We start from the raw sequence: 27,093 nt of genomic DNA, 5'->3' as shown, positions 1-27,093 counted from the left end.
GTAGAGTGCATGTCTCATCCGTAAAACACCTTCCAAATGATGTGTTGGACAAATAGACGTGTGAATATATTTTGTCCTTTTTCAAGGTTATTAACTTTTGCTGGACATCCTTTCTGCCGCTATTGGAGGAACAATACAGCAACATTAAATCTGAAAATATATGATCAATTATTCACCAACAGCAGAAGCATGTATGCCAATTTCAACAATGTCAAGCAATGTATTTCATTCATTTTTAATTATTAATACTTTATTGATAAATCAATTTAACATTTAAATCTCTCCACATCTGCATTTAATTAATATTTTTATTTTATTTATTTATTTTAGGGTGGTACCAATATTTGCGAGACACACACACAACCTTACTTCAGGATTTGTTTTTACGGAATGTTTGTCTTCTCAAGGTGAACCGCAATTGTCAGCATTTCTGTTTCGCTCGATGCATCTGCCCGAATGCGGAAGCGCCATAGGCAATAATGAAGTAGCGGCGGTTGTACACAGCAGAAAACCCACAGGAACAATAACAGCATTGCTCTGCTTCAATGTATGTCGTATGCACACACCACTCGCTGTCCGTCACAACGCCCACTGACGCTCTTTTTATTTTATTGACAAACTATTGGAATGTTTGACAGACAAACCATGCATTCAACAACAAGTTTACCTACCTTACACTCGCTGAAAAGTTGTGCTTGGTGGTTATGCAGCCTTACCTTGCATCATTACTAGTCAGTGTCAACATTTCTGCATTTTCTCTTCACATTCTGCATTTTTTTGCTCTATTTTGTTGTGTGGAGTCTGTGGAGTGACCTATCTTTTCTATCTACACATTCTTTTTCTTTCACACTCAAACACAGTAAGTGAATAAATTTGCTGAGACATGTTGCAATAGAATTAAATAAGCTCTGTTTCTTCCTACTCCTTTTAATGTGATGTTCCTTAATTTGACTTGTTAAGCATGTCCAAAACAAATGAATGTTTTTCGAAGGCCATACGCTCATCTGCTGACTTCTCAACCTCTTTCTCCCCCGTTGTGTCCCGACGTACTGCGGCGCGGCGTGCCGTCAATTCATCAAAGTGTCAAAGCACGCGCTGCAAAGCAAACACTACACATAATAAACATGAAGCTAAAGCCTGAAGTGCTGCTCCGGGAAGGTCACACCTCTCCCCATGCACCCGTTTGGCAGCACAAGAGATGTTTTAGTGCCAGGTGTGGAGTCGCCCGTGGCGCTGAGACCTACTCGGTGAACGATGAACATGACTATCTGTTGAACATCCCCAATGTTAACGTCCCAAAACAAACAAATTTGCTCCCTAAGCATCATAGGGCATATTCTGCAAGAAATTGTGACTTTCCAAAGTACTTTGCAGCGGGCGGGGATGATTGCTGGAGAGGCGTTTCCCTTTTAAACGTACACGAGAGGGGCTTGAGCGTAGGTCACCAGCCCCCAGTAGCTAATTTCATAATGCACCTTGGGCGAGGTTTCAATTTTTCATCCATGCTCTGAGTGCTGGATTTGTTAATCAAAGTCTGTAGGCTTTCAAAGACTGCGAGAGAAGCATTACAATAACGTAGTTTACATTCGCTTCACTGTGAAAATGACACAGTGGTATTTACATTAAAGAAAAGGGAGATCAGTCTGCATGATAACTCGATTCATACCCTGGCTACAGTTTGAGTGAAAGTGCCTTTTTTATGTTTTGAGGACATCACCATGTTCAAAGATCTAACAATTGCTGAAATGTTTAATCTTTGCTGACCTTTTAAAATATAGTTTTATATCATCAGGTGCTTGAAAATGAACTTTAGACAAGTTTTTTTTTTTTTTTTATTTAAAAGAAAAAAGAATGCAAGAACTTTTCCAAATCAGTATTAAAAAGTTGACTTTTAATATAAGCTGAAACTTTCAAAGTATTACATTTAAAAAAAAAAAAAAAAAAAAAAAAAAAGGAATACATTAGTGAAGTGGGCCAGATAGAGAATCCAGCTATAAGGCTCGAGCAGGGTTATTCAACTGGCGGAGCATGTGCCAAATGCGGCCCATGATTGACATCGGACGGGCCCGCGAGATCAGGACTATTTAACACTCTTGCAGCAAATTCCTAAAAACAGCAGAGTGCTCCTGTCATATAGAGAATGTTTGACTGTAGTATTTTGTAGAAGGTCCTTAAAGGCAGCAAAGCAGTTTGGTCATATCGAGCAAGTGATTCTCAATTGGTGATTTTCAGTGGGCTGCGGGTCTTGGCCTGTGCAAAAATAAAAGAATAAAATATGTAATGGCCTGATATCTGTGAATGCACCTCACATTCTGTGCATGCCATGTTTATGAGTCACTTGGTCAAGCTTGAGCTGGAGGGGAAGGACATCGAGTGGGGACTTGGCGTGTTGTCCGGCCGACACACAGCTGCAGATATCAGCTGGAAAAGAGCACACCATGAAGAGAGAGCATCTCACCCCTGCAGCTCACATTGTGTATCTAACGGTCCCTTTTTAAATATAAGATATTTCACAAGTTTGAGCTGAAAAATGTCCTCAACTTGGTTTGCCACTTGACATTGAAGGGGTGACTGGGTGCCGAAGCCAAACCGGTTGAGAACCACCGATATAGAGGATTACTGACGAGCATTTTTGCAGTAAGTCCTCAAAGGAAAACTGCACTATATTTATTTTTTTTATTTTGCTCATCCTCCACAATCCTAATGTGAGACATGAAAACGCGTCTTTCTTTCTAAAAATATAAAAACAGATTATAAAAAGACAGCTACGAATGCACGTAATGGGACGCACCTATTCCGCCTATAAAGCCTTCTGAAAAAAAAATACCAAAACACTCAATTTACATAATGTGACCTGCATATTAACCAAGCTCCAGCGACATTATTGTTAATGTTATTAACATTGTTACGCCGAAGAACTACATTACTGGCATAGTGACACCTCACACCACACGGGCTAGCTACCAGCCGGCTAGAGACTAGCTTTACCACATATTTGCTCACAATGCATGTGACCACTACAGAAAGCTAACGCTACATTTTGGACCTGCTGCTGCGTTTTTATTTTTGAGTTTGGAAACGTTAGGTGTAGGCGTTGGTTTCTATGTTGCTCTGTGAAATCAATGCGCCCAGGAAGGAAGTTCCGGTGATGCTTAAAATGACCAAAGTACAGCAAAATACTGTAAGTATTACATGATATCATGAATGCAGCTGTTATTACATGGTTTCAGTATCTATACAAAACCATAAAACCTAGTTGCAGGTTTTTGGAGGCGTTTTAACAGCGAGCTTTGTAGCCGGAATAGGTGTATCCCATCACGTGCAGTAATGAGCTGCCTCTTTTTATTTGTTTTTATATCTTTACAAAGCACAGAAAAGAGGCGTGTGTTCATGTCTCACACAAGGATTGTAGATGATGGGCAAAATTCCACAAAAAAGTGCAGTTTTCCTTTTTAAAAACAGCAGAGTGGTCCTGAGCTTTCAGAAAATGTGACCCCCCAGAATAAATGAGTCGAATTGGTCTGGACTATGGAGTGGCCAGAAGCGGGGCATGCATGGTACAGTACATGCCCTCGCACTCACATTTGAAACGCTTTTGCAAATCTGAATACCAAGTCTGTGTACAACAGGAAAAAGGTGTTTTAAACAATTAGCCCAGTCACATTATTTTAATTTAACAAAAACTGGCCTTCATCAAGGGTGTTTCAACTATTTTATATACATCACTTGTCATCGTTAAACTGAATTTTGGCCATCCCTCAGCAGAAATAAAGTTACTGGCTGCAGTCAAGTGAGCGAGCAGCTACTTTAAAAACACTTTCTTACTCTTTAAGCCCATGTTGTGTGTGTCACTGTTCATTCCAAAGTCGGCCACTTGGCACTGATGCACATGCTTCTGCTTTTATTAGTTATTACAAGTCTTGCTGCGTTTTACGTATAAAAAAGCCTGTTAGTGGTTGCATTTTGTGACATTCTTCTGTGTGGAATTTCAGTAAAACAGGATATTCATTATTTCTTCTACTTTCAACTGACAGGTCATCTTTTGTCATTCACACCCAAAAATCTTATTGAGTGTTTACGAGAGGCTGACAGCCTAGTCTGACCCCATTAGATCCTCCATCACGCTGCTTGTATGAGCAATTGATTGCCGTTTGTCTGATGGAGGCCCGCTAATGAAGGGTGATTATTGACCCAATTGGGTGTATGAAATAAGGTAGAGGTGGATGTGGAGCTTCTACCTGGATATTAGTATTGACCTGATGCTAATGGGGAGGCTAGCTACTGACTTGCTGGGCCTATTTTAAGGCTTTAATGGAAAAAACACATGGTGATTGATTGTGTTGCTTTTTTTTTTTTTTCCTTTCCTGCTTAAATGAGAGCCAGTAAAACGAGAGGAGTTGTATGTTTATCTCATCACTCTTCACAGCTGTACGGCAATAACCACGCCTAAATGAGTCATTGTTAATCACATTTTCCATTAATAAACAGCCCCCTGAAGAAATGGCAGAAATCGGCGCTGCAATGCAGATTTATACACCTGAATTACGTCTCATGCGGATTATGCGTCTTTTGGAAGAGGTCAAGCACATGTGCACTGCTGAAAAGAGGACGGCTGAGTGGCTTTTGCTTGTATTTTTTCCAAGGCGGCTGCTGGGAAGTTAACAGCAGCATGATAGATAAACTGTGACTGCATGATGCTGTTGTACTCCTCCAGCTGTTGAAGCCCATCTAAAAAGTCTTTACTGCCTCTTGCCATCCACACTAACTAGTATCATTTCACATTACATCTGAAAAAGCACGTAATCTCCAAAGGACCACAACTATGAGCTCCAATACAAGGATGAAGCTCGGCTCTACATTAGTATCCATGCAACGACATGTGTTAAAGAAGTCTGGGAAGCTCTGCCAAAGAAAAATAAATGAATAAATCCATCCAGCCATTTATTTTGCTTGTCCTCACTAGGGTCGCATGTATGCTGGAGCCTATAAGCAAAGCCTTTTATCCATCCATCCGTTTTCAATGCCGCTTATCCTAATTAGGCTTGGAGGGGTATGCTGGAGCCTATCCCAGCTGACTTCAGGCAAGAGGTTGCCAGCCTATCGCAGGGCACATATAACCTAACATGCATGTTTTTGGAATGTGGGAGGAGTACCCGGAGAATACCCACACACGCACGGGGAGAACATGCAAACGCCATACAAAGATGGCCAAGCGGAGATTTGAACCCCGATCTTGTGACTGTGTGGCCAACGTGCTAACCATTTAGCCACCGTGCAGGACCGTCTATCCAATAGATATAAAATTAAAACAAGTTTTAAAAGTTCCACTAAACTAAATATTGAATTTCATTAAATTTAATTGATAACGATTTTGTCAAATCACCCAAACGTATGGCAACAAGTAAAATAAAGTTGGATATCAAATCAAAGCAAATTAAACAAACATCAAATGATATTAAGTCAAATTTTTGAAAGATGAGAAAAATACATTGTAGACACAAAGTGTACTTAAAACAATTAATTAAAATTGAAAATGTATGGAAATATCTGCCAAATATAAAATAAATCAATTCAATTCAATTGCATTTGAAAACTGTCACGTTCCACATGACGGGTTGGACTTCAGTTTTGTTTTTCCTTTGTTACATTGGTTCTTGTTTGGTGCTCTTAATTTGGTTTCCTGTTTTGGGATCATGTGCAGCAACTTTGCTTCTGCTGGTAAGGGCTGGCAGAAGCACCTGTTGGTAATTGTTAGTCAGGCTGCTATTTGGTTTAGTTAGGACTCTCTGCTAGTCGCCTCATTATTGTTTGCTGGTGTGTGGATTTGCTGCATTTGTCATGGACACTTCCTACCTGCTTCCTACCTTTTGGTGAGCGTTTAGCTGCGCTCTATAGCCCGTCTTTGCATTTCCTGCATTTTTGTATTTTGTGACGCACATGTGTGGACTTGTGCTTCTTGTGAGCTTCCCTCTTTTTTCCTGAATTGAAAGATATTATTGATTGCACCTGTCCTTGAATCCTGTGGTGACGCTACATGCTATAATAGCACAATATGACAGAAAATGAATGGAATCTTGTTAGAAACCCATAACGGGCAAAAATTAACACTGAACCAGCATTCATCTACATTGCAAACCTGTATGCTTTTTTGTTTTTTTATGATTTTTATATTTTTAAGAGCCCTGGTAGCGCAGTGGTAGCCAATTCTTCTACATGCAAAAGCCAAAGGGATTTTTAAGTATTTTTTTTAACTTACATTGATGTATAATGAACAGTAGTGAGGGTTTAAGTGGACCTTTAGAAGGAACAAAACAAACATCACATTCACGTTTTGTGCCGCATTGTTTGTTCTATTTGAATAATGTGAGCGCTACAGATAACAGATGCCCTCCAATTATTTTCTCCTAATTACATTTTTATGCAGGCTGCATTATGATTTAGGTCTGTGGTTCAAGCAAACAAAGGGAGTGTACTCATTTTTATTAATAGCATGTATTCTTGCATGACATTCTAATTTAGTCCTGCAGTGAGAATATCTAAGTGTGCAGCTTTCTACTGTGCGCTGCTCTTTAACATGCGGTGCCTGCAAAATAGAATCATATTAGGACTTGACACATTGCTGTTGGCGTCATGTACAAAGGAGATGCTCTTTGTCCTCAAGATTTGGCTGAATAGAAAAGTTATATGAAGCTTGGCCAACATGGCAACCGAATGATCGTCATCGCCGCGCAATTTCATTTGGAGACCTGAAGAAAATAGGATTAGAACATTTTAGGCATGGCTATCTTTTTATGCTAAAAATAAAATAATGACACATCTTTTCTGTTTGTGCTGCTTGTCTGCTTTATGCCACCACACTCTCTCAAGTGTTTTCATGCATCTCGGTGGGAATCTCACAAATGTAGCTTTCATTTAATGCAAGTGGTATAGGTTTGTTTGTTGGTTTGAAGGGGAAAGTGAGCCATTCAGTGTTATAATAATGCCTTCAGCATCACACTGTTGGGAATAATGACTGTTGTGGTGTGTGTGTGTGTGTGTGTGTGTGTGTGTGTGTGTGATAATCTGTACTCTTGGATACATAGCAAGGACTTTTATGTAGCCTTCATGCATTTCTCCATTAAATAATTCCACCTTGTCTTTTTGTCTCCCCCAGGTCAGAACTGCAGCTACACACTACACAGTCCCAATGGGACGATAGAAAGCCCCGGCTACCCATACGGTTATCCCAACTATGCCAACTGCACGTGGGTGATTGTAGCAGCCGAGCATAACCGGATACAACTGGTGTTTCAAGGCTTTGCCCTGGAGGAGGACTTTGACATCTTGTCCGTTTATGACGGGCCGTCCAGTCCAGGGAACCTACGGACAAGGTAGATGTGGAGTTACAGTGAACTTGATCTTTTATTCAAAGTTGTTGCTGGCAGATGTTTCTGCTTTTCTGCTGAGTGGGTGTTCACTAAATGATGCAACTTTTGAAATGTCTTTTTTTTTTGCCTTGTAAAAAAACCCAGAAATACAAAGTCTAACACAATCAAAAACAACAAAAAGTCTCGAGGTCTAAAATATCTCAGCGACATCAGACAAAGCTTATCCTCCGTAGCCGTCCTGTTTTGAAAGACTTCCAGGCTTCAGACCAAAGCAACTCTTTGACTAGATTTGCGTTAGCCCCGCCCACTGACTTTGAGTCAATTTGACAGTTAAAATAAATTCATGACGCTGCAACAACACAATTTTAATTTAATGAAGTAATTACTTAACGGTGTATTTATTTCATGAATTAATGGCACATTTAATAAGTTTTTTTGTATTTAATTCCAATTTTATTGAATTTATTTAAAGATGTTTGAAGATGTTTGAAGCCTGACCACACACATAATGGGGTGGCAAGAAAATGTCACCTAGTCGAGGTTTATAGGTTTTGCTGGAAGTAACTTCATAGCGTCACAAGTGTATGACAAGTGACACAAAATATGAAGTTTGCTCTGCCAAGTTTTAAGGGGAGTTACGGAATAACACCAAAACCCACGGTTAGGTCAGTTAGGTCAGTTAGGTTTTTGCAAAAACAGATTACCATCAGACCTTATGGTTATAGGCACATGTGCATAGCAAGAGCCCATTAAATGGGGAGGGGGGATCTATTCTGCTGCTGTGATTAAATGTGATGCTAGCGAGTCTGAACTTGACTCCATAGTAGAGATTTCTACGATACACGTCTCTTCATTTGATCTCATTTCCACAGATTTGAACCTTGTAGACTTGAGATGGGGTAAAAAACACATCCATAAAATACCCCCCACCCCCCTACACACACACACACACGTTGAAGACCTTTCAAGCACTATGCAGCATTAGCTGTATTTTACTCGTATTAGCGTCAATTATCGGATGCACCCACAACCTCCTATTCACTTGTCTTATTCATGTATGCTGTTTGGAATATTATTGCCTGCAGACCTGGCAGTCCATCACATATACGTGTTATCTCTAATTAGAGTCAATATCCTCTTCTCATTAGTAGAAGCTATTTTTAATGTTTTAGTGATCTTAATTCCTCTCACCCCTTTTGACAAATGATCGACTACACTTGTTATACAAGCCTTCTAAGAAAACCTGCGAGGAAACAAAGTTTTGGGTCGCAGTTAGCCTTTTTCTGTCAATACCTTCCTCTTGGTCTTTTTCCAAGCGTCGGGGGGAAAAAATGCATTATGGATCGGTGCTGTGCTGTGCTGTGCTGTGCTGCTGTTCTCAGCATCTCTCTCCTGTTTAGACATCTTGAATGATACTCCAGTGGGGAGAAAGCTCCACAGGGTCAGGCTCCAAATTGAGGCCCTCCACACATCGATTTTGGTCCACAGACACTGGATGGGTTTCCTTTTGGGGGCCATTGAGACAGAACTCAGTCATCAGTTGGTTTCCTCCTAGTCATGTTAAGATGTGACTGCTGGTTTGGAGGCCTGTGTGTTGCTTTTGGCTGTATTGCACCAAGGGTGTTGACGAAGAGTCTCTTATTGATGCAAAACCATTGCATTGGTGTTAGTCTACCTTTTAAATTACTACAGCCTGCGGTTGAACCCGTTTTGTCATAATTAAAGCATAGAAGAGTTCTACATTTAATAAAACTCTTGAATCTAGAAAACGTGTTTATAACCTTCCAAATATGATTTAAAAAGACATGAAATAACAACTCATAATCACCTTTACTCTTGTTTTACCCAATATACTAGACATAATTGACAATAAGATATAGACATAAATAAGATGTAATATAAATGTATACTCACACCTGAGCATTGGGAAAGTTCCTTGTTTTTTTTTTTTTTTTTTTTTACTTCCTGTTCTGGACAGTACTTCCTGCGGTGGTTTCATCAATGTAACATTACTGACACCTAGTGACCAGTGTAGAATACTACAGTGTTTGAATGCATCTTCCGAATGCCTTGTATTTGAGTTCATTTAACCATTTCATGCTTGAAAATGCTTCCTTTGGCAAAAAAACTATACAATTTGCTTAAATATGCATATTTTTAAACTAATAATAGGCCATATTCAACCACTAAACAGTGATGATTTATTAAGTAATATATTTTTTTAAAAACATGATTGAGTGAAGCCTGGGATTCGAATCGTGTATTACTATACATACACTGTTTGGAGCTTTCCAAAGCAGCATGGCACACCTTGAAGAGCACGACCGCCTTATTCGGCACCAACTTGTACAGTATTCATTCATAGGTGCCTATCATGCATTATCCAGTGAAAAATTGGGAACATATCGCTAAAAACAGTTTTATTAGTCTTATTAGTTCCTTTTAAATCTCTTTACAAAGTGACACCACCCCCTACTGGCATGACATGGATATTACAGCATGTATGTAAAAAAAAAAAAAAAAAAAAAAAATCAAATTTTTACTGGGCAACAATATTCCTCCCTGACAGCCACTGTAGGTTCACGTGTGAACAAACTGCACAAATATAGCAGAGGCATCGCTAGTTCTGAATACTATTTGCGCCACTTGATGTGCATCATTTCCTTGGGAAAATATACATTTTCCACTCCAGTCTTGGGGGGGGTGTAAACAAATAGCAAAGGTTGTTCGAGTGCTTTGTTTGTACTCACACGCTGCCATTACATTTCCACTGAAAATACAGTATATATAGTAGATTGGGTAATTTAGTTGACTCTCTCGTACTCTCATGTCCTGTTGGTGTCACATGCAATTTTCTTTCCATCCCTCACCTCCTTTTTCTGCTAATTCCCTGTCACACCGTCCATCCCCCAAGCCCAGCCCTTTTTGCATATGTTTTCTCAAATTACAGTACAAGTTTAGACTACAACGCAACAGAGTACCTCAAACGGAGGAGAAAAAGTAGGTACTACCGGTGTGGCAAAAGCCATCGCAGTCAAACAGGCATCTGTCGCTAAACATAGAAGGTCCACGACACCTTTTACCAGCCGCTTTGACAACAACAGCAGAGGTCTTGTCCTCCTGGCGACACCCAGCCCACACTTTGACTACTGCGACCCTGATGTCAACCATGATGTCAGAGTCGGTGACTCACGTTTGACCCAAAAGACCCATAAAGTGTGACTCTTGTCCCTATAAGTGTTTACATGACCTCTCCCCCGCCCCAACACGAGTCGGTGTAAAAGTGAAGAGATGAAACGTCTGCTTGTCATCTACTTAAGGAAGGAAGATATGCATGTTTGCACTCTGCCATGCTCCCTGGTGTGGGTTTCTTCCTGCAGCAGTTGCTTTATGAGTCACAGTCCCACCTCAGGAAACACATACGCGAGTCTGTCTGCTGTGGCGGCTCTTCATCAAACTGACACCATGGAAGCACAGGGCGGCTTGCAATACAGAAATGACAAAAATAATAAGCAGTGGTGTATCTCTGGTACGTAAGACACTATAAATAAGCTCAATGAAGAATTTGCAAGTTTTGCATGACTATTGTAAATGATTTAGATTCATTATATTATTTTATGAATAAATATCCTACTACTACTTATCAACTACTACTTACCTACCTACCTACTACGATACTACTTTCCACAACCTCTTGTTCTTATGAGTTGATGGTGAAGACACACTTTGTCTTAAAAAATGCTTCTCCAGTTGTCCCACGTCACTTGGTTCAAAGTTAATGACTTTACTGTATCATGTTTTTTCCAAAATATATTAAGTCATGCTGTTTCGTGGTTGAATATGACCTATTAGTCAAAACATATGCATGTTTAAGCTAATGTTGTGTATTTTTGACCCAAGTTAAACATTTTCAAGCGTAAAAATGGCTAACTGAACTAAAATACAAATATAAAGCAAACATTAAAAAGTAGATGAAAAAAAGTTGACTACACACGAAATAGTGTGCATCACGTTACGAGACTTAATACAAGGGACGAAACTACATTTTGTGTAACAATGTAGCTCCTTTCAAAACATGCAATATATAAAATTACAACAAAATACATTACTTGGAACATTTTCAAAATAATTTGAATGAAGACATTAACTTGTGAATGCATGAGTCCCTGGAAATCCTGCATGGAAGTATTAAGTGAGATGGGACGCTGTGTATATCTGCATATCTTTATTTCACTCTATAAGGGTGTGAGGAGGTGTTTCTGCACATGCCGCCTTATCAGTGATGGAGTGACTTGAATGGAGGAGTTTGGAAGGAGGGAGGGGGGCGGTGTGGGAGTAGAAAAGAAGAGGAAGCAACAGTAAAGCACTGATTTTTTTTTTTTTTGCCCGCAGACTGGATTGGAACTAAATAAGGAACACTAGTGTATGGAGCTGGGAAAAGTGTTGACGCTCCAGTCAGCCTTCAGTGCTGTGAGAGCACACTGTCAAAATATGTGTGCATTGTGTGAGCATACGGGAGAAATAGATACTCAGGATGTTTGGCATTGCTCTGTGCTCCAGTGCAGGCGAGGTTCTGGGAGCATTCCAGCCAGCTGATTCCGAGGCTTACTGGAAAACAGTACGCAACATGAAAGCAGACATGTTGTGCATTATCTTTTACATGCATTTGTATGAGAACAGCTTCTCCCTCCATCTATTGTGCCGCATTAGCGCTGCAGTACTCCCTTTTAATTACGATGATTTTCGTAATGACCAAACAGGAAGATGACTCGATAATGAAAAAGGTGACGTGAATGTGTCTCCTGTCTCTTAAAGTCCAGGGGCCGTTTGTGGCACGCAGCTGTTTTTTCATTGGCTTTGCTGCAAAAACAGAAAATGTAAATATTAAGAAAAAAAAGTTGTGATCTAATGAGTCATAATTTTTTGAGAATAACATTCTGAGGAAAAATGACTTTAGTAGCATAAAATTTAAATATTAAAGAACGATGTTACTCCCCCTCCCCCAAGTGTCAATATTATGAAAAACAACAAAGTTGAAATTTTTGAAAAACTAGGTTACGGAAGAAGTTGTCATGTTACGAGAATAAAGTCAAAATATTATTTGAATAATAACGACAAGAAAATTTCCAAGAAGAAAGTTTGTAATATTATGCGAAACAAAGTATTTTTTGAAAAATTAGGTTGGAGAAAAGTTATAATATTACGGAAAAAAGTAAAAACATTATCGGAATACTGTGATAATATAATGAGAAGAACATTTACGAATATGTAAGAAGAAAGTCAAGAAATTTAAAACAGAATGGGGGTTCGGAGCAAAAACTGAAGTTGATACTAATAATCCGCTTCACCACAAATCTGAGATGCAGTATTTTCTTTAAAAAAATGTATACATTTTTAGTTATGAATTCTTATTTTTACTCTGTGGCTCTCGGCGGAAAAAGTTTGTGGACACCCCTGCTTGAAGGAATCAGATGCATTATCTTTAACCCATGCACTGTGTGCTGTCATTCGATGATGCAAGCTTATAAAGAGCCCATGTCAGTGGGTCAGGGTGACGTAGTCCACTCACTGCTTGCCGGAAGACTTGTCTTGGCAATAATTCTACCTTGGCGAAGGCCTCTGCTATCAATCTCTCACAACACACACTTTGGTAAATGACCTCAGTATGTAAACACCGTGACGCGCATGTACCCGGCACGTGTATTTGCATGTTCCCTCTATGCTACACATGCCCGTTCTGCCACTGGGTACATTTTCAGATTACAAAGGCTTTATGTGTGTTCATCAACAACATTCACACATTTTTTCCTGCATACGTGCACTGTATGTTTGTATATTTTCCCCATGGGCTGCATCTACCCCCATGCCAAGACATACTCAAGAATACCAGCTGATATGACCACTCACACACACACAAACACGCGCAGATAGACTATTGGATTTATGGTTCTATTGAGCTTGAGCTGTTAATGGAGAGGCTACCACTTATCAACGCCAGCTTTAACGACAGACTGGTAAAAACGGTGGGGCGGGGGTGAAGAGTGATAGTTTGTTTTTCATCATCTTGCAGCGGACAGGGGAGAAAAGTGAAATGATGCTGTGATTTATTGACATCGTCTCACCTGTGAGGCAGAAATACTGGTTTCAGATTAGAGAAATAATCAACTAGATGGCTGTGAATTTACACGCCACATCCTGCATGAGCCCATTGCTATCGACGTCCTCGCCATCCCCGGGCAGATCAAGCATCGTAACGGGATGCACTTCAGCTGCAGAGGGAAATGTTTTGCAGTGCAGATTAAAGAATAAACCTTTCAAGGATGTGTCATTGTCAACGTATTTAGGGGTCAGTTTTATTTTATCTTGACATAATGGGGGATAGATAGTCAAGATAGTCATCTTTGCCCACATTTTTTCATTTTCTTACTGTACCTTTCACCTTTTTCAAGCTGACGTAATATCTTAATATTACGAGTGTCATGACTCACCGCAGTCGACATTCTCCCGGTATTTTCTTGTCTTATACAGTACTCCCAAAATGACACACGTGTAATTCCACTCCATCTAGACGTGCCTTGAAAAGCCGAAGTCGACGGACTTATGCACATCCGTTCTTTCTTCTTCTATGGTTTGGTGTCTCGTGGTTCTGTCGGCGTATTTGTTCAAAGCGCCACACGTGGGTCTGCCTTGTGTATTACATTGTTTTCACTCAGTTATCCGTTCCCGTCTAGATGCGATTTTTTCTTTTTTTACTAATCTGGCACAGTGTGGACGCGACTTTTTTTTTAACCCGCCAAAAACAAAAAATCCCAAGAACGTTCACGTGTGGACATGGCCAGACACGAAAATATTCAATAATGTTTCCTCTGTTGTTCAACATGTTTGCAGTATATTTCCACATGGCTACGGCTTCAAATGACTGTAGTCTGTGCGTTGTGACCCTCGTAACTGCACTGTCTCTGGTACTCCTTTCAGGAGAAGCATCCATTTGCATTGGCTTGCTTGTTACTCCTCACGTAACTCACTTGCAGCACTGTGTGTGTGTGTGTGTGTGTGTGTGTGTGTGTGTGTGTGTGTGTGTGTGTGTGCACTCGCGGCCAACTCCAACAAACCGGCATGCACACGTCAATTTGTCATGACCGGCAAAAGTATCGTGTTTGTTTTTATTTAGTGTGCGGTTAATTGATTTATTGATTATTGTGACAGGCCTAGATTTAACATTACTTTTACCTTTTGTTGAAGACTGACACTCAGAAATACACAGTGCGCTTGAACGCCTCACCAGAATACCCGCTGTGCTTATTAGGAGGAAGGAAGGAGACAGCTACAGAGTTGTTCATCCTTCTATGTGCGTTCTATGAACAAATAAACCGCCCACACTCACACAAAAAAGATTCATTGGGTTCCCTGGCTGGAATCTGTCTATAGTGTCCAAACTGTAAAACAGCTACTATCCATTTACCAATGTGCGGATGCTTTGTTTGAGCACTCCATTCCGCTGACTTGTTTGTTAGGCGGTTGGCTGTACCGTAGCTGAGACAGTGTACGGAAACTGAGACATTTAGTCAAAAAACAAATTCTACAAAAACCGGGTATGAAAACCGAAGTTTACCTGTATGTGTAACAGCTTATTTATTTATTTATTTTTTTAGAACTGTTATAAATAATACCGCAAGTGTACAGTGCATCAGTTTCACTAAGCAGAATTATTATTAAATATTATTAAATATTAAGCAGAGTAGCACAACCAACATTTTAAAGCACATGTAGAGGTAGATCAAGTTGCTGGATGCTGACCAGTCATAATACTTGCATGCAGCTACTGCCATCTTGTATAGGTAATAAAAAAAAACACACATTGGGAGTTTGCTTGCAGCCGCAGCTGTTAATACCAATGTTTTTGAGCTACCACAAATTAGAGAACCCCCGTGGTGATTTGCTTTTGTAGCTCATGCACCCGGCGACTATAGGAGAGACTACGGTTAATTGAACAGAGGTTTTAGTTGGAGCAATTATGGTATATAATTATTCTTACTTATATGAAGTTTATAGTGCATGCCTATTATTATATAAGAACTGTAGTATAGTATAATTAGGACGATACCGGTCTCCTTTGGGTGAAATGGAAAATGTCCTTTGACTTACAGTACAGTATGTACCTCAATGAGAACCATAAACTGAGCCTTGGTCTATTGTGAAGCATTTCTTCCCCTGATATTTTTCAGCCTCTTTTATAGCACTGCAGCAGTCTCACTTTTTTCTCCTTTGATTTCACCCTTTGCCTCTCTCTGCTCTTGTTCAGCCCTCAGAGACGTCAAGCATATCCGTCTAATTAGTGATCCAAACACCTTGTGAAATGTGATAATGGTTCAAGCGCATATATAATGCGCCAATATACCCAGTAGTCGCGCTGTGTGCAAAGAATACGCCTGGCATGTAATTAGGCACTTGTGGCATGTGACCAGTTGCACTCCTGTCTATTTTGTGAGCTAAAGTTGAAGATTAATACTCCGTATTGTGTTGTAGCTGGGCTTGTGCGACAAAGAATGCAAAGAGGTCCATAAAAAACAGGGGCACGCAGAGAGGTTGAGGACTAAAATAGAACAGCTTATTCCAGTCTGCATATCTTAAAGAAGGCACAAAAGATGCATTGTGCGTTTAGCGCTCCAAAGTGACTGTCAACAGCATGCAGACGCACTGTGAATGGCATATGAGACAATCTGTGTTTGTGAGAGCCTAGAGCTAATTCTAGATCACCACTTTCTTCAATGACACACACAGACACACTGCTCCTTCCTCATCCTCTCCTCCCATTTCCTTTGCTGTCTCCTTCTCTGTACTGTTTGATCAGCTCCGCCACTGGAACCAAAGAAGAATTCCGTTCAGAAAGTAAATAGCAATGCTCGGGCACTCCATCGGTCACTGTGTCCCTGTTATCCCTGCCGGATAATCCGATCTTATGCCCAACCTTGTTTGGAGTCTATTAGTGGTGTCCCTCTGTGAAGTGAAACTGAACGTCGCAGTGAGAGGGATCTGAATGGCGGAATTGAGAATATAGATTCAAAGCGTCATGCTGCGTTGGAGCCCTCAAAGGGAGCAGAGCAGAGAGCCTTGGGGTTTGCACATGTGTGATTTAATGACATGGTATGTGGCCGTGTATGTTGCTCCGTAGTTGAAGAAGAAGGTAGAGTGGAGGAGAAATATATTTATGCATGTGTGTATCATCAGTGGGGTGTATGTGAGTCCAATAATATTTAAATCTGCCTACAATATCACTGATGGTTAAATGGTATGGTATCAATGTTTGCATTGCAGTAGTGTTAGGAAATAGAATTAAATGTAATCACTTTGAATGATGGCTAAATATCATGTTTTTTATGTCAATATTTTTATTCATATTATTCACAGTTTGTAAATGAATTAATCATGATTAATCATCAGTTATGTTTGAAATATGGGGCTCATCAATCGGCCCGTCTCTACGTGAAGCCGATCGTATCTACCTCCGCAAAAGTTTGAAAGTCAGCCACTGTCCACTTTTGCTCTGCCAGACAGACAGCTAGCAATCAAGATAAGGCAAAAGCTAAAACTAGCCGGAGCAAGAGCCAAGCAGCAGCCCATTGTTGGCACTTATAAGAGTTAAAAGCGCAAAGCTACTATGATAAAGTGTGGAATTCATGGCATTGGATGACTAGCCATGTTTAGTCGCTGTGCACTTTATTTTTGGTCAGAGGCTGAAATCAGGTCTGCAGTGTAACCTGCTGTGCAAGTTTTGTTTGTTTATAAAATGTGAACAATAGAAGCAACTGATGTAATGCATGCATTTGGAAAGATGTTTTTCCCATGCAAAATAACTGAAATAGTCATGGCGTAGTTTTTTTCCGACCATGTTCAACAAAGTACATCGCATGTTTAAACTTGCACAATTCAACATGTCGGAAATGAGTAAGAAGAAGCAAAGCTTATGAAAGCCAACCCCCCTTCTCCTGTGTATTACAGACAATTTTTTTTTTTTTAATTTTACAAATGTATCTGTCATATTAATAATTTCTTGTGTTTTACACCATCCCACAAGTTCTTATGATCAATGTAATAAAAATACATCTTCTAAGCTGAAAAATTAATTGGATTCCAGTTGTCTGCGGATGTTTTGGGTGGGAGCCTCCATATGCCATCCTCGGTGTTTTTTAGGAAGCTATGACAGTTGCCATATTTATTGTTGCATTCTGTGTTGACTATGCAGTAAAGGTATAGCTCTCACATAGAAGACTCGCTACTATAAAATGCAGAACAGATGTTGATGCTTCTTTCCTGTTGACTCTTTACTTTTAATTGCATCAGCTCTGTCTCCATTTTCTCCTGTTGTTCATTTAGTCAATTATCATATGTCATCGTCGCTCGATCCACTCGGGTAATCGACACCCAGGCAATACTGAATAAACAGATGCATATCACCGGGCGATCACAAGCTTTGTCGCTTACCTGGAGATATGAGTCATAGGACTTTCAATCAATTTTATTTCTCCCCCTTAATTGTTTTTCGCCCGAGGATTATTGCAAGGTGATTTGTGCGGAACAAAAGGTACCGCCGTAGACATGTGAATGCCATCTCGATTCATTTGGCAGCCTTGATTTGTTTGCTGGGTGAGTAATTGACATGTCTGCACAAGGACGGACACGATGTAATGCAATTCTTTTTGCCTAATTTCACTTTGAGAGATTTAGGTTGTGTGTTTATTGATTTCTTACAGATGTTTTAAGACATACTGTGTACTGCATATTGTTAAACAATATGCACTATTATTGTTGTTGTTGTTGTTCTATCCATTCTAGGTTTTGGTTGACTTTTTGAACATACATGAATGCACTGTAACTATGTAGAAAATGAGCATGGATTGGAATAACAAGGATTTGGAAACTGGACTGGCAGTGATTCCTTGGTTAGCGTACACCCTGGTTAGCGTGCATTTCGGTTAACGTTGACAATTTACACCAACATTTTGCCTCGGTGGCCTTTGGTTTGCCTCTGCATGGGTAACACGCACCTGCTTTAGTTATATATTTTGCAAAGTGTAGCTTCTAACGTTAACTACAATCATAACTACACAATGACTCTAAATTCAATTTATTTATACAGTCATGGAAACAAAATCTTAGGCCACCCTTTTTCTTCAGTTTCTTGTTCATTTTAATGCTTGATACAACTAAAGGTACATTTGTTTGGACAATTATAACAATGACAACAAAAATAGCTCATGAGTTAAACATAATATAAAACAAATCAATCGATTTTCTATGCCACTTATCCTCACTAGGGTCATGGGGATATGCTGGAGCCTATCTCGGCTGACTTCAGGCGAGAGGTGGGGTACACCCTGGACTGGTCGCCAGCCAATCACAGGGCACATGTAGACAAACATCAATGTCATGATGATGAAAAGTGTCCATAATTCCAACTTTAATTTAGAGGAATTACAATGAAACAAAGGCATCTAATTAAAGACTCTGCGGAGAAGTTATCTCTGGTGAAGCTGAACCATTTGCGTGCAGTCGTCTGTAACTCCTCTCTTCATTCACATGCATGCGTGCGTCCATTAATTCAGCCGCTGATGACTTTAGCAATTCTGCTGAGCAAATGACAACTACTCAATGGTGTGTTGCCACACAGATGATGAACAATGCTGATGACTCAGTCTTTTCTGGTGCTGCAAACAATTCACTTGTTGGTGAAGCACACCTGCCAGAAACTCAACGCTTCTAGTTTAGGCTCAAATTTTTTCCAATCGCCCTCCTCCGTCTGGAGAAGCCGGTTTGTTAATGACTTGACTGCGGTTTGTCTCTCAGTGGGCACTGACTGCGGTTGATTATCTAACCATCAGCACCCAGCATCAGTGACACCGGGGAGACTTTCCAGACAATTGCTGCTCAGGCGCGGCGCGTGAAAGCCTTGTAATGTCACGCACGTATGAATATTGACGAGTAGATGCGTGCAACACAGCAAGACATTTCTGACAACAGAAGAAACAAAGACTTCTTTTCGGAAAAGTTGTGTTTAAAACATTGATGAGTTGTGGTATCAGTGAGGGAGCCATGCATGAGGTTTACAAATTCCTCTTGCCTACAGCTATGATAAATTTTACCTTTTGTTGTGTGAACCGCGTGCCCTGCGGACCTTCGGATTGTGAAGAGCAACACCAAAGTAAAAAGTGATGGATAATTAAAAGATGGCGACTCAACCTTCCCCGTGGAACCACATATGATTCATTTGAACATATTTGCTCAACTTTTGGATTCAATGGAGATAATTTTTGCTGCGATCCCAGAGGCAAACCATCAAAGCTAAGATCCCAGCCTTGGGCAAAGTGACTTGATGCATTACAGTTGCCCTGACTTGAACGCACAAGAAGGGCCGATAGAAAGCCTAATCTAATTGCTTGTGAAATTCTTCCCATTACCTGGAGGAATTAAAATGAGTGTGTGTGCGTATTTATGAGAGTGCAGTGTCGTTTTAACCTCCCAACAGCAACACAGTCGCAGTAAGCGTAAAGACAGCGATGAGTCACGCACAAACATGGTAAAACTGAACATGCAGCTTTTTTAAATCTTGGAGTGTGTCCTTTTTGTGTTCATCATGCCTTTTTGAAATAATGAAGAAATGCATTTGCATATAAAAATGTATTTATTTTGCAAACACACGAGCAAGAAAGCAACTGCTTGTGCACGTGAATACTGGTCGCCATTATTTTGTACTTTAACATTTTCAAAATGTTTGCCCATGATAGTTGTTTATGTATATGTGTATGTACTCAACAAAAAACGTTTTTCATGAGCTGAACTCAACAATGCAAAACATTTTCTTTGTACACAAACGGCCTATCGCTCTCTATTATGTCAGTGGGAATTCATGATTCATCCACCTCACAGGTGTGGCATATCAAGATACTGATTAGACAGCATGATTATTGCACAGGTGTGCCTGAGGTTGGCCACAATAAAAGGCCACTCCAAAAATGAGCAGTTGAACTGTATTGTAGTGTGCACTGATGCAGAGCATCCCAAACATGCTCAGTGGGTGACATGTCTGGTGAGTATGCTGACCATAAAAGAACTGGGATGTTTTCAGCTTCTGGGAATTGTGAACAGATCTTTGCAACATGAGGTGCCTCGAGTGGCCCAAAGTGGCGGTGGGGCTGTAGTATGGGCTGTAGGGTTGGGCGATTATTTTTATATACCCGTATAAATTCTTCCAATGATAAGAAAATTACTTACACCGATATAAATGATATAATTTCAAACGGGAAAAGCAGGGTTGATGACGTCTTTTTCCCGTGACTGCGTGCCACAGGGCACTGTATTGATGCTTGGCGCCTCATGGATGGTCCAGCGGTGGAGGAGAAAGCAGCACAAACACAACAACAGAAGAGAGAAGATGAGCATGGCTGAAGGCAGAGGAGAAGCGGAGACTATAGATGAAGAAATTGCTAAACGAGGAGGTAATATGGAAGTGGTTCGGTATAGATAGAGCAGACGTGGTACAGACGTGTGGAGTAGCCGAGCGACTCAACCATATATGAGCCTCACGGTTCACTACATAACCAGCAACTGAACTTTGAAGTCGTCCCGTCTCCAGACAAGTTTTTTTCCGGAGGAACATACAGGTGAAAACATCGCAAGTAAGTTGAAGGGGTTTTTCCAGGAATGGGACTTGGATGGAAGAAACAAGTGTAACTCCTGACAGTGGATCTAATGTTGAGAAAGCAACTGGAATAGACTGGCTTGCTTTGGACACTCGCTATGCAGTCCCATAGGCAAGCTTACTTTTAATGTAATAACTTTTCATTATATGGGTTCAGGTTTGGAGCTTTTTATACAAGACTCTGCTGAATTGAATTATATTGCCATATTGTGATACATCAAAGGTACATACAAGTATCACCCAACCCTAATGGGCGGTATGTTGTTGTGCAGTGGCCAGCATACTCATCGGACATGTCACCCATTGAGCATGTTTGGAATGCTCTGGATACGGGATTTGAGGCAAATGGTGGCCACACCGGATACTGATTGGTATTCTGGCCAAGACCACCAACAAGCTATATAACTACACTCGCATAAAGAAAAAAAAATCACAATTTGCATGCCCCCCCTCCCTCTGTGTGTCCTGTCCCACCCATCATTTATTGGCTAATATCTCCCTTCCGCCCTGCTATCAAAATCTTGCTGCTGTATCTATTTTTCTGTGTTTCCCCCTGCTGTTCCCTCTCTTTGCTGGAAAATCAGCTGCTTCAGCACTCTGCCCCCCCACCCCCATCTTCAGAACACACACACACACACACACAGTTGTTAAATTAATCCTTCTTCATGGGGACTAGGAAGTGGAGCAGGGAAGTGCATCACCAGCCAACAAACCATAGAGAGGACACTACTTCTGTCTTTTTACTCTCTCACACACACACACACACACACACACACACACACAGGTGGAGTAAAGAGATGAAAAGACAAATGACCTCCTTTTGCCTTCTATAGCTTATATTTGGAAGGTAGATGCACACTCGTGCAGAAAGTTCAACCACATGCGTGTGCGTCCGTGTGTGCGAGAAGGTGTTTGAGCATGAATGCATAACACCTATAGCGCTTAATGAAGGTGCTTCCCCCAATGATTCCTCCTCATGGTTAGAGGTTCCACATCCGTTGCCATCTCCTCATTATTACCATCTCTCCTATGTTTTTCCCCTCCGCCGCTATCATCTTGTGTCCTCTCGGTCCGTCTGTCTTCCCCTCATTCCCATGGGTAGTGGCGGGATAATTGGAAGCAGAGGCTCCTCATTGAGATGAGGATGAAGCCAGTCAGGTGGAAAGTTTATCTTAATAGACTCTCTCCATACACACGTGCATATGCAAACAGTTAGTTACACACGATTGAAGCATACATGCTGGAGTGTGCATGCACTCATGAATGAATGCAGGCTAAGAAAATAAATAACCATGCTGTATTGACCCTGGATCACCTACTTAAGTGGTTTATACGTACTATTGGTTGGACCAGCCTGGACACCTTGACACTAGCGTTGGAGCTAACACTACAGTTTGGAGTTATGTTTAGTTGTTTCTTTTATACAGGGATACGCCAAATGCATAAGGATAATTTAATGTAATGCTTGTATGAGTATAAATGTCTTAGGACTTAAGAATATTGTATTTTTATGGTGGCCGAGTGGTTAGCATGTTGGCCACACGGTCAGGAGATCGGGAATACCTGTGTTCAAATCTCCGCTTTGGCATCTCTGTGTGGAGTTTGCATGTTCTGCCCTTGTGTGGGTTTTCTCCGGGCACTCCGGTTTTTGCCCACATTCCAAAAACATGCATGTTTAATTGGTGACTCTAAATTGACAATAGGAATGAATGTTTTCGTTTTTTTTTTTTTTAAGAGCTGACCCTATTTGATAAAAAAGCATAAATATCCACACTTATTACATATAATGAAACATAAGGCAGTCTTGTCTGATAATTTTGCGTGGATTGTCATTACGCAATCCGGAAAAGCAACCAGTTTTGCGCATGCGTGATACCTACGTCACTTCCTCCTTTAGCAGACCTTTACGGCAGCGTTCTTGCTGTGGTAGTTACTTTTTAAATGCATGACCATCAATGGTGAATAACCATACTTCATATATTCGGGTGTTATTTTATTACTGACTCTTATTAAAGTACTTGGTTAGCATGTGGATGTTTCTGTCGTATTTGAGCTACGTAACTAAGCAGTGCATTATAGTACACCATTTACTACCATTCTTTTGTACCTCTCACTTGCAGTGATGCTAGACATCTCTACCTTAGCAGCCAATGCCCTAACTGGCTACTCCACATTGCAGTAAGCACACCTCAAATGTCCGCAACCCATAAACACGTTGCTGTCCCTTCTCTTTTCAAGCCACTTTCTATGTGATTTCACATAGCATCCACTTTGTTTTCTTGTCCATAAATGATTCAGGAGTGGTATCAGGCTCGAGCCAGATGATCCCAACTTGAATGCAGCAACAACCCAACCTCCCCCTCTTTGTTTCAGTCCCTCCATCATCTACTCTGTATCACCCCGCTCTTCCACCGCAGTGCGCTGCTGAACCAAGATGGCTGCCTTCCAACTTAATTTGCGGTCAGTAAAGGGGCTATTTACATGAACATGTGTCCCATCATTTAGTCGCTATACCCCGCCGCGGCAATCTCACAGCAAGGAGGGAAATGATGCCTCTTTATGTGTTACTTATTCCTCTTTACCTTACTTCTGTTGTGTAAGTGGAGCACTGAAGCACCTTTTAACAGTAAGAGGGATAAAACAGAGGGATGCAAGGAGATTTTCAAGGGGGTGTGTACATGCAGAGTGAGTGCATAAAATGCAAATGAAAGTAGCACAAAAGAAATCAAATATGAGCTAAAACTGAGGTGAACACTGGGTTTTATTCAAATCAGTGATATGTAGTGCAGTGTAATACAGGAATGGATCAACCTGATCCTTATTTCTTATACATGGCGTTAAGATAAATGCATTTGATCTCAGAAGAAGAGGGACAGGATTTTGCACTGTAGTTATTGCTGTGGTTATTACCTTCAGTTCCACCTCTTTACCGCTCTGCTTGTCAAAGACCTCTATTAAAACAAGCTGATTTGTCGTCTTTAATAAACCAGAAAATAATAGACATTCTTACAAAAAGGTTGCTCTTATACGAACTGCTTTTGTAGTTTTCAGAGAAAATGATTTTAGGGGAATAACATTTTCATAGCACGTCTTGTAATTCTTCCTAGTATGACTCTGCTGTGTGTTGCACATACAGCATGCGTGTATCGAAAGTAACCAGACCTTCTTTTAAAAGTAAAGTAAGGTAATAAAAATGTGCTCTAACACCTGTACATTTGATTTGAAAAAGTATATTTAAAAAAAAAAGTGGCCATGCAAGTTATTTATATTGTTATTACTGCTATTTTGATTGTTATTGGGTTATCATGATCTTGAAGACATCTGAAGGTTTGAGCAAAAATGGACTGGCATTTAAGTGTTTGTAAATTCCACCACCCTAACCAAAGCTCGAGTGTCAACAACAGTTCCAAGTGGGATGCTGCCACCACCATGCTTCTGTGGGTGTCAGTTTCTTCTGGTTACCTCTTGAGAACATGTTTTGCATTTTAAACAACATTTGGCTTCTAAATTATGTGCATTGATATTAATAGTCAACAATGGTGTCTGCTTCTACCTGTGATAGATGGATTGAAAATAATAATGACAAATACATAAAAGTAGAATTCAGAGAATTTGTTTGATGGAAGAACATCTAAAAGTATCAAAATAATATAAAATGGCAATGAATATTTTAGACTCTATGAATGATAAACAGCATGTGTGTGTATGTGTGTGCGTGTGCAATGATGGTTCTTCCTGTCAAGCAAAGGTGAGTGCTTTGCGGGCAAAAGCTTGAGAATGATGTCTTCCAACATTATTTATGACAGCAGAGCTGAATGAGTCTGTTGGAAAATGAGATCTGCCTTACTGGGGAGAGGTTTTTGGATGGATGGCTCATGATGGGGACCAGTTTGTTTCGGTGAGCTTCTGCCTCACCCTGAATAAAATGCATCCACATTTTGACCTTGTGAATGATTTTTATGGATGCAGCTGGCATCACTCGCACAGATGCTGCCACCGGCATATCAGCCATGTTTATGCATTATAATATGTCAGTATTGTATGAATTGGGGCCCTGCGACTGGCTGGCGACCAGACCAAGGTTTACATCCCGCCTCTCGCCCAAAGTCAGCTGGGATAGGCTCCAACATAACCCCGTGACCCTAATGAGGATTAAGCGGCATACAGAGTGAATGTACGTATTGAGCCATTGTTATTGCCAACCACCTGCATACAAATGAATACTTAGATGTAGTGGCTCAAAGGGCTATAATGGGAATGGTCCAGGATAATCTACATTGTTACTACATAGTAATGCAGTATAATATTCAATTTCTGCTTCCTGAATTACACACACTGGACTTTTAGCGTTACAAAACAATGCACAGTTCAATAAAAGCACAGGGAGTCATAAAAGACTCGTAAAAGTTAAGTCCAGCAACAAGGAAAAACTGAAAGAAAAAAAAATCCCTCCATTAGGCACCTGTTTAAATGGTGGGCAGTTTTACTTTATTATACTTGTATTTAGTTTACACTTCACTTGCAGGCAGTTGGTTTTGTTTCGATGTTACTTAAAATGTCACTCATCCGGTTAATGGAAACAGTTTCTTACTACCTTATAAGATTTAGTGTACTTTATTTACATTTGCTGAAAAAAATACTAGTCCATGTTAAAACTGGCACACGCACGCACGCGAAGAAAATGTGCCTTTTGTCTTATGCATATTTAGCATTTTCTCAATTATGTTCCACTGGAGGAAAGCCAGGATTGCGTGGCAGACATGGAGCTATACATACTCCACTGCTTCTCCTCAAAATAGCAAACATAAAGTCTCTTGCAGCTCATACTCCCACGTCTAAAATGATCCGCATGGTTATTAGGGATGTTTGTTGACTCAGGACCTGACATTTTTATGTTTGTCTACTCAACTGTTTGCTCATTCTCACACGGGGCGTCTGATTCACGGCATGTTTGCAGTCTGTGCTGATGGAGAGAAATCTATCAAGCTCCTCTGTCTTGTTGAGGATTTGTCATTTTAAATTGCTTGTCCATGATTCAGAAGCTTGTTTCACACACAAATGTTACCCTTGAATGCATCGTGAGAAAGCCAGCTCGAGCACAATACGTGACCTTGCAAGGTGTTGTTGATGCTTTTTGTCTTTTTTTGACGGTTATTATCCTTCTGTTTATTTGTTCTCAGGTTAACGGGGTTCCAGCTGCCATCGCCTATTGTAAGCACAGGCTCCAGGCTCACTTTGTGGCTACTATCTGACTACGCAGTGAGCGGCCAGGGATTTAAAGCATCCTATGAAGGTAACATCCCTTCACTGTTTCCCATTAGAACATAAAATGATGCTATATATCATCCCGGTGACCGCTTTAAGGAGACGGCGCTAAAAGGGAGAAAACACCTCCAAGGAGGGGAAAAATGTCATGTTACGTGAAGAAGGTTTGTTGAAGAACACTGGAGGACTCGTCCTTGAGTCAAGTCTCTTTCCAGAGTGACCTACATGACTGAAAATTCTCATACATGACGGATGTGCAAAAAACCCACACAGCCAGGTTATCATCTCTCCCTTCGTCACGTTGACGTGGGATTCTTTATGGCCCATGCTCTAATGATATTAATGACTGCGCTCCTCAGAGCCAGGCGGGAGGAACAGAGAGCCTGCAGGCAGGGAGGGAACGCGAGGACGAGCGAGTTGACTAATTAGGCTAATTACCTGACAGAGGGATTTGTCAGTCTTTCTGAGGTACCGTGAATATCGGAATGTGGCTTAATGGAATAAACCGAGGATGACGGTGGAGCAACTGGTGTTTTGGCTTTGACATGTTATGGAAAGCGGACTTTTAAATGACTACACATATTTAGGTCCCTGAAGTGCCTGACCAATCATTAAAGTGCTCATGACGTCAAAACAAGTTTGAAATAAACAATAAGAACATGAAAATACCCACTTAAACATTGTTGTCATACACTGTCATCGATAAACAACTATGACATACGATGGAAATGAAGTGGTGATTTTGATACGCCCCAAAAAATACAC

The 27,093-nt window shown here is 40.6% G+C and overlaps 1 protein-coding gene across 2 annotated transcripts in view; it reads left to right on the top strand.

Annotated features, from left to right (window-relative positions):
- The window catches only part of csmd2 (CUB and Sushi multiple domains 2), a 201,408-nt gene that overhangs the window by 16,023 nt on the left and 158,292 nt on the right, over positions 1–27,093 (top strand). For both annotated transcript variants that reach the window (XM_054764767.1, XM_054764766.1), the window contains exons 2-3: positions 7,154–7,370; positions 26,244–26,356. In XM_054764767.1, coding sequence (XP_054620742.1) covers positions 7,154–7,370; positions 26,244–26,356 — 330 coding nt within the window. The remainder of the gene's footprint in view (positions 1–7,153; positions 7,371–26,243; positions 26,357–27,093) is intronic.

Source organism: Dunckerocampus dactyliophorus, chromosome 20 (assembly GCF_027744805.1).
Source record: "Dunckerocampus dactyliophorus isolate RoL2022-P2 chromosome 20, RoL_Ddac_1.1, whole genome shotgun sequence".
NCBI classification, from domain to species: domain Eukaryota; kingdom Metazoa; phylum Chordata; class Actinopteri; order Syngnathiformes; family Syngnathidae; genus Dunckerocampus; species Dunckerocampus dactyliophorus.
The sequence above is the reverse complement of the archived record's forward strand: the minus strand, read 5'-3'. Positions and strand labels throughout refer to the sequence as shown.